The 9,014-nt window shown below is 55.5% G+C and overlaps 1 protein-coding gene across 1 annotated transcript; it reads left to right on the plus strand.

Annotated features, from left to right (window-relative positions):
- Positions 1-830: 830 nt before the first annotated feature.
- J7T55_010140 (LON domain serine protease) lies at positions 831-3,920 on the plus strand (the record flags this gene model as incomplete). Its single annotated transcript, XM_053131333.1, has 4 exons — positions 831-1,305; positions 1,416-3,505; positions 3,592-3,761; positions 3,833-3,920. 4 exons carry the CDS (start codon positions 831-833, stop codon positions 3,918-3,920), a joined length of 2,823 nt encoding a protein of 940 aa, XP_052990566.1.
- Positions 3,921-9,014: the final 5,094 nt, after the last annotated feature.

Below are 9,014 nucleotides of genomic sequence, written 5' to 3' on the forward strand. Positions count from 1 at the left end.
GGGAATTTTGGGCGGCGGTTGAAGATTGGGATCAAATCGAAGGAGACGCGTCTCGGGGATGTATTGACGCGCCGTGCACGGGGAAACCACTTTAACGTGCGTGCTGACTGACTGACGTCCAGGGTGGGGGCCCTGCCTAACTGGCACCCTGGGAACTGTGTAGGCTAGGTGGCTAGCTACTGTTACATAAGCACAGCCCAGAGGCGTGGGGAGACTCTATGACTCTCCACGTTTGTCTTTCATTAGGTGGGTTTAAGCACCTAGCCGTCTGGTATCCTAAATTGGATCATCTTTCCTCTCTCCATCTAGGTCGGTTGGATCATACTGTGTAGATTGTAGGCCGTAGAATGTTCTAGGGAGCCCTCAAGACCCCCCGCAATCGGTACTGTTGGCATCTGATCTGAAGCCCGCAGCGGCAATCTATGCGGCATCCGGGGTCACGGCGGGTCTTTTTAGCCTCGGCTCACTCACCCGCACGCCCTCTCGCTCATCTCGTCAACGTCAACATCAGTCGAACCCATCACCACTCTCCTCAGCGCCAACTCAGCGCCAACACATTCGCCTTCCTCCCGAGGCACTCTCCCACATAGCCACACTCTCATCCACGACGATCAGTCCCGTAGCCCGTTCCTCCCGAACCTATCTTCTTCGTGCTTGAATCTGTATCATCTACCCGTCCTACGCCACCTCATTCTAGTCTGCTTGTCAACTATCCATCTCTCTTCCTTGCTTCTTACACTCGGATACAGTCTGCAGCTCAGACAAATTCTTCAAAAATCATCAAAATCTCCCTTTGGCACATCCTGGTTTGGTCCAGGTAATTGATCATCATGGCTCCATCACATTCCGCCACTCTGCCCATCATTCCTCTGCCCCATGGCATCGTGCTACTCCCAGGTACTATCCAGAGAATACCCGTTTCTCCCAGCCGTCCGGATATACCGGCCTTGCTCTCAACCGTCTTCACTCGTGCCGCTGCCAGCGGTTCCAATGGCCGCATAGAAACCGTTCCTATCGCTTGCGTCCCCCAGGCTCGCCTGTCACCCTTGATGGGACCCAATGGCCAGCTTCTGATCGAAAACGGCGAGCGGGACTACTCGAAACCCGCCCAAGATGACTCGGGAAGCAAGATATCCAAGTCTGATCTGTTCTCCTGCGGTGTTGCCGCAAAGATCACTGGCGTCGAAGGCCGTGGAACTGGCGACTTCTCTTTGATAGTCGAGGGCGTCACAAGGGTCAAGGTGGAGAAGATTTATCAAATGCAACCATACTTCGAGGGCAAGGTCACCTATCTCAAGGATAAAGGTAAGGGATTACTTCTAATCTTTGGTTCCCTCCTCCCCTTTTCGCACTATCCTTCTACTCCGTCCAGCCCATCTCATCGCCGTGGCCTCATTTATTGACTCACGATACAGTATCACAAGATAAGCCCTTCGATGAACTATTCCAGGCTCTGAGGCTTCTTTCGAGAGAGCTGGTTGCAATACTCAGAGTGGCTGCCATATTCAGGTCATCAGGTTCCCCTGGTCTGTCGCCTCTATTGGCCCGGAGGCTTGACTTCTTCATCAACAAGAAGACGCTGGCCGAAGCCGGCTTACTTGCAGATTTCATGGCCAACGTTGTTGATGCCTCCTTCGAGGAGAAGCTCAAGGTCCTGTCTCTTTTTGACACAAAAGAGCGAATGGTCAAGGTCATTGAGCTACTTGAACGGCAAATCTCTTCCATCAAAAACAACATTCGAATCACAACTTTCACGACCTCTTCAGTTCCAGTCATCATCGATTCCGACGACAAAGACCAGGAATCACAGCGCAAGCCCAACAAGCCCCTCGTCCCAGTGCGTGGGCCTGGAAGTGGGTTTGGCATTCCTTTCTCAGGCTCGAGAGGAATGAACGGCCCAGCAGGCGGTGACGACGACGAGCCCAACGAGATAGAGGAATTGCAGAAGAAGCTTGAAGCAGCAAAACTATCTCCAGAAGCAGCTAAAGTGGCTGAACGGGAGCTCAAGAGGTTGAAGAAAATGATACCGGCACAGGCTGAACACGCAGTCACAAGGAATTACTTGGAGACATTGGCCGAAATTCCTTGGACTAATGTAACGGACGACCGACTCGGACCTGGAACGCTGACAGCAGCAAGGAAACAGCTTGATGACGACCACTACGGGCTGGACAAAGTGAAGGCCAGGCTTCTCGAGTACCTTGCTGTACTGCGACTGAAGCAGTCTGTAAACGAGGACATAGACGCAAAAATTCAGCAGGCCGAGAAAGAAAATGCGGCTTTGGAGACGAGAAAAAAATCCGAAGATGACGCTCCTGCTCCAGATGGTCTAGATGAGCAGGTCAAGGCAAGCACAGCCAAGCTCGAAGTGCTGAAGAGCAAGCGGATGGTTGACAAGTCACCAATCTTGCTTCTCGTCGGTCCTCCAGGAGTTGGAAAGACGTCTCTGGCGCGATCGGTGGCCAAAGCTCTGGGCAGGAAGTTTCATCGAATTTCGTTGGGAGGTGTCCGAGACGAGGCAGAAATCCGTGGTCACCGCAGGACTTACGTCGCCGCGATGCCGGGCCTTATCGTGCAGGGCCTGCGCAAGGTCGGAGTGGCCAACCCCGTCTTCCTGTTGGACGAGATCGACAAGATAGGACAGTCAAACTTCAACGGAGACCCGTCTGCTGCTATGCTTGAAGTGCTCGATCCCGAGCAGAACCACACGTTCGTGGACCATTACATCAACATCCCATTGGATCTGAGTAAGGTCCTGTTCATCGCTACAGCCAACTCTCTTGATACTATTCCTGCTCCTCTGTTGGATCGTCTGGAAATGATTTACCTCCCCGGATACACTACCTTGGAAAAGCGATACATTGCTACGTCTCACCTTATACCTAAGCAGGTGCGCGTTAATGGTCTCGATGAAGACCACGTCAAGTTCACCGAAGATGTTGTTTCCAAGATCATCGAATCCTACACTCGTGAAGCAGGAGTTCGTAACCTGGAACGAGAAATTGGCAGCGTATGCAGAGCCAAGGCAGTTGAATACGCCGACGCCAAAGACGCCGGCCGCCTGGAAACATACAAGTCCATGCTCACCGTCGAAGACGTCGAGAACACGCTGGGGATAGAGAAGTTCGAGGAAGAGATCGCTGAGAAAACCAGTCGTCCGGGAATTGTCACAGGACTTGTGGCTTACAGCTCCGGCGGCAACGGATCCATCCTATTCATCGAAGTGGCCGATATGCCCGGCTCCGGGACCGTACAGCTGACAGGAAAGCTCGGCGACGTCCTGAAGGAGAGCGTCGAGGTCGCACTGTCCTGGGTCAAAGCGCATGCTTTCGAGCTTGGGCTAGCCCAAGACCCGTCGGAGAACATCATGAAGAACCGTAGTATTCATGTGCACTGTCCCTCCGGGTCTATTCCCAAAGACGGGCCCAGCAGTGGCATGGCACAGGCGATTGCGCTGATATCCTTGTTCTCGGGGAAAGCTGTGCCACCTACTATGGCCATGACGGTATGTGCTGTATTACACGTACCTATGCACCCTCACAGGGCTTACGTGCGTTACGGGTTGGAGGCTAACACGACATACGACTTTAGGGCGAGATATCACTTCGTGGCCGAGTTACAGCAGTGGGGGGCATCAAGGAGAAGTTGATCGGGGCGCTTCGGGCTGGTGTTCAGACCGTCCTCCTGCCTGCCCAGAACCGTAAAGATGTCAAAGACCTGCCCCAGGAGGTCAAGGATGGTCTGCACATTGTCCATGTTGGGTAAGTCTCCCATCCATATCACCAACTTCAGCCTCGGTCATCTACAACTTTACTGACGCTTGTTGCCCCAGCCACATCTGGGAGGCTCTCCGTCACATCTGGCCAGAAGCGCACTGGCCCGAGGATCACGAGCTACCGGGATACCAGAGTCGGCTGTGAACGGGGTCCCGTCGCTTGTGGTTCTACACTCGCGAACCAGAACATGCGTGACCGAGACATGCTCTGTCTCTGTGGCTGATTCGTCTCACTCAAAAACCAAGGAAAGAGTTCCGCTGCCCGAGCATATGTAATGGCTCCCATTGGCCTCGGTCTTTTTTGAATGTGATTTCCCACCCCCTTTCCGAATGTTGACCGTTGGACGAATGTCAGAAGCCCACGTTGCCCACATATGCAAGCTCGCGACGTCGCGCAGCAGTAGGCCCGGCACTTACCAATGTCACGGATATAGTGCTTTCTCGTCTAAATCTAAGATGGGATCTTTGTGTAATCCGCATCGCCTTGTACAAGGATTGATTGATTGCAGGACGAATGTGCTGAACGAGAAGGGGAGTGATAGGATGAAATGATGGCCAAATCTCCACCCCTTCACCTCCAGAACAGGACTCGGGCACTGGAATAGGGCTGCGGCGGAGGGCATGATCGCGCACATACACACGAGACTCCAATGACGAATGAAGCGGATTTGCGCGCCTCTCGCGGTGTAAGCATTTTCGGGAGAGTGCATTGTCAGGCTGTGTTATATATCCGGTTGAACAAGGCGCCTGTTCAACAGCGCCGTTTAATTGCAAGATCTTTGGACGAGGCTCGCACAAGGGAGAGAGTGTACGGCCATCCATCGCGATGTCACGTTGGACAATCTGACACGGGCACCCGACAATCGCCGTTGTTCCTCAGGCCGGTATTCGTCTCCCTCCCTCACGGCTGCGTTCGTTCAACGCGGCGGATCGGGGGGCCTCCTGCTGTGCCTTCTGTCTCTTGCGTCTGGTCTGGTCCGACCTTGCCCCCGCCCGCCCCATGTCTTGGGTTCCAGGCTGTCTACGTTTGGGCTTTGGGGGGGAAGTTTCGGCTGAAGTTGCGGATAGTTTAAGTCAACCTGTCACTCGTCCGTCATTCCTTAATGCCCCGGGCTCCCCGTCCCAGCCTGGGGAGTTTCGAAGGGAGGCAAGAGAATTGACTTGTTGCGACTGAAAGGGGATGAACTAGATTTAGGCATCCAATGCATTTGTCTCCTTGGTCCCGTGTCCTTGGTACTCAACCATGCCCCATGCACATCGGAAATCTCATGAGACGGGAACCGGACGGAAATGTAGGCAGGCTGGCAGCAGTGCGTGCGGTGCCGTGCGTGCGTGCGTGCGTGCCTGTCTAAGTGTGTGCGTGTGTGTGTATGAAAAATCGCCCGGCCGGTAGCTACGCAGGCAGGCAGGCAGGCAGGCCGGCCGGCCGTCCCTTCGTTCCTCTCGCAAACCTCTTTTCCCCCCGTCTCCCCCTCATGTTCTCGTTCGACGGAGAGTTCATTCCAGGTTCATGCGGTCCGGTGAGCTGGCCCGGCGGCCGTGTTTGGCTGGGGGGGCCGACAGATCATGCATTGAGTTTCCGCCAGCGCCCAAGTGTTCGAACCATACCTCGCGTGACCTGTTCGCGACGTGTGTCTAATTTTGGCTACCGATGATCAGCAGTCAATAATCTTGTCGCAATATAGGCGGGCCAGGCGGTGGTCCTGGGTTGTTCCCAGGTGGCGTGCCCGGCCCTGCGGCCGTGGGGAATTTCCTGCTAGTCATAACATTAAGTCCCCTGCAACGGACATTCCGGGCAAGGCGAAGGGAAGAAATGCTACAGTTACAGTACAGTACAGTACGATACAGCACAGCACGGGCTGAAGGAGACATCTGATATCGTTCCGTGTCCCTCCATCATGACATTCCAGTGTCGATCCCCGACGCAGGTGGGGCCCAAGTCTCTCCACAACCGAACGGTGTCTCTGTGTCTGGGTTCCCTGGTGACACGGGGTGCGACGACGGGGGCAGCGACCCGGGCAGCAGAGGTGGATTGGGGACCGGCACCTCGGGCGACGACACCGCGGCCGGGGGCTGGGAGGGGGAATGCCCCAGGTGCAAGGCCGCTGCCACGTTCCTCTTTTGGGGTGGACGGACGATGAAACCAGACAACGATAGACGAGAGCGTCGTCGGTCACAAGCCTTGAGCTTGTGTCAGAAAACGCCCAGCAGCGACAGCCTTTGCTGGTGAATGTCGCACACCACGCCACAGGGCACAGGGCACAGGGCACAGGGCACAGGACACAGCATAGAGTACGGCTACGAGTACGGTTGCAGTTGCAGCGGCTACGACATGTCGATCTGGACCGACTGTGCACGCATGCGGTTGTGGTTGTGGTGTGGGGTCCCAATCGTGAAACCCAAAATGTGTCCCATCTGTGTAATATGATGTGGGTGGGGCATGTGAGTGTGAGTGTGAGTTGAGTTGAGTGTGTGTGTCTGTGTGCAAAGGCCGTCTCTTTTTTTGGAAGCGGAAGAGTACATTAGACCTCAGTACGTCTCTTTTTCTGGACATGAACATGGACGGGGACATGGACATGAACATGAACGACAGCCGTCCGAGTCGCTGTTTGTTCCGAAGAGCAATATATGTCAAACGTCCGAAGATACTGCGCTTGGCGATTGATCTCCGGGCCTCTGGGTCCTTCAAAAGAGAGGGGCGCCCTCGGAGGTGCATGCAGTCCTGATACAGCAGCGAGCATGCAGGCCTGCCTCGGTACCTGACCTGGTGCCTGGGTCCCTATATGGTTCCGGTAGCAGTTACCGAGCCACACAGCCGGGGCGGCCCGCTCTTCGAAGTACCTGGCCATCACCGACCAGAGGGCATGCAAGTATAATAGCCGACGCGCTGGAGTAATAATAGCAGCACAACGACACACCAAGTCCATGTAGACTAGATACTTACAGTGATACTTACAGTAGACCAGGAATTGTGCCTTGCGAGCTGACGGACTGCCTCGCACACCACGGATTTAGACAGAGTTGGGCTCTCGAGACAACTAGCCCAACTCTATTGATCCCCCCGTGCCACACATCAGACCAGGGAGACAGAGGGACAGACAGACAGACAGTCACAGATGGATGGGCGTGGCGTGGCAGGCTGTGGTCTGAAAAAGGGGAGGGGAAAAAAATAGGGCTGGAGAAATTGGCGCCAACAGGCCAGCCAGACACAAGGCGGGCTTCATCTGGTGGAGGTTGTCGCGTCGTCTCGTCCCATGGCGCAGGTGACATGTGGTCTCGCATTCGGATCATGCGGGTGGTCCACTGGCCGCCCCTCCCCCAGTCAGTCCTTCTCGGTCAGTCAGCCAAGTGCCCAGATTTGGCAGTGGTGAACAAAGGCGGCCAGCGAGGCAAGAGAGGCAGGAAAATCCCCGAGATCTTCGACGTCAAGAGGGCTGGGATGCCGTTGTGGCTGTCGAGTCGGGATGGAGCAGCGCCCTCCGCGCACCCCTACGAGATTGGGTTCGCCAGAAAGAACTTCTGGAACAAGCGACTCGAAGGTTAAGCCTCGACAGGAGATCTGCTCCGACTGACACAGACGTCAATGTCCAGTCCCCCGACCTGGGCTGTACCCTGTTTTATTATGGGTGGCCGTGGATCAGGGCTTTTTGGCCGTTCATGGCCTGCTTGGCGGGTGAGCTGGCTGAAAGTGAAAGCCTGGGTCCTGATCTGATGGTAAAGGTGATGGTGATGCTGAAGGGACAGTGTCTTGAGTAGTACCCATACTCTCTCTCTACTCTTTCGCCCCCACCCCCTTTTTTCTCCCTCTCTCTCCGTCTCGTGTGGTTGTGTTGCGCTCCTCAGTCGCCGCCAGGGCTGCAGTTGTGGGAGGAATGGGAACAAATGAAGGTGGCCCTGGTTGTTTTTGGTTCGTCGGTCACTGAACTATGTGCTCCACGAGATCCTGCCCGACTCAATGCGCGGGACATGGGTCAGGGACAGAAACAGGGACAGGGGCCCCATCACCAAAAGCAAAGGCCGGTCGTTCGGCGTATTATTATCGTAGACTAAGGAGCAAGTGGACGTAGCAATGCGACGCCGGACGGAGCGCGCTGGACCCAACAGTTCGAGAATCGAGAGTCGCAAGCCGAGGTGCCGGAAAGCTACGTTAGCATGAACGCTACGGTCGCAGGGCAATGGCAGGGCACTGGCAGGGCTTGCCAAATGCCCGCGTGCTATAGGGAAGGGTGGGCTATAGCAAGATCGCAAAGGTGTGAGCGATCGATGACCGGTTCCCGAGGATCCTGAGTTTCAGTTGCTGCAGGTTCCCCAGCCTGGGCCGCCAGCTTTTCTGCTTCCCTGGTAGCGATGGCTCCTTTTGGGCGGGCCCCGGGAGATTGGGAGACTGAGATTGGGGGCATGAACGGGCCTCATCCCTCACATTTCAATCAACTCAACCTCACCTCATCCTCACCAGTGCCCTCACCCTCACCCTCACCCTCACCACCCCCTCGTCCAGACTGCAGTGGCTTGCCCAGACTGCCTGACAACTGACATCCATCCCCTTTGAGCAAATTATTTCATCCCATCTTTTTCCCTATTTTGTTCTTGTTTTTTTCCTCCGCGCACCCATGCACCCATGCCCCGTCCCTGGTCCTTGACGGTGAGCGATTCTGGGGAAGCCGTGGCACCAACCCCAGTCAGTCCCCATCCACCATCCACCTCGGAAATACACTGAGGTCAAAAGTGCACGGTCGAGGTGGTCCTGAGGTGAGCCGAGCCGCCTTCGTCATTGCATTCGGTTCGCCGGTCAGCCATCGAACCAGCCAGTTGTGTGTGATATGGCAAGGCGGCCTTGGCGCCCACGGTGTTGCTTCTTCCGCACCGCACAGGCTCGCACCACCGAATCCGACAATCCGGTAGCGTACCATCTATACAACGCAATAATAAGGTCGACCTAAGCCAGCACGCAAGCAAGTAAGTGTAGCAGTGGCATCGCAGGGTGGTCGAACGAAGGGATCCAGGATCCCGTCGCCCGGCTCTGTCACATCCATCTGCCAGCCCAACCCGGATGGATAGCCAGCCCAGTCCAACGCTGGAGGGCTTTGTTCTTTTCTGACCCCACGCACCGCGCGCATGCACCACGACCTGGGTACTGACTGAATGTACGTACTGTGCTATGTATGTTTGTATGTATGTATGCACGCACGCATGCATGTGCACACCCACTGCAAGAAGCTTTTCGGGCAATTCGAGACGC

This window comes from Diaporthe amygdali (genome assembly GCF_026229845.1).
Source record: "Diaporthe amygdali strain CAA958 chromosome Unknown NODE_26_length_719862_cov_65_716256, whole genome shotgun sequence".
Lineage (NCBI taxonomy): Eukaryota > Fungi > Ascomycota > Sordariomycetes > Diaporthales > Diaporthaceae > Diaporthe > Diaporthe amygdali.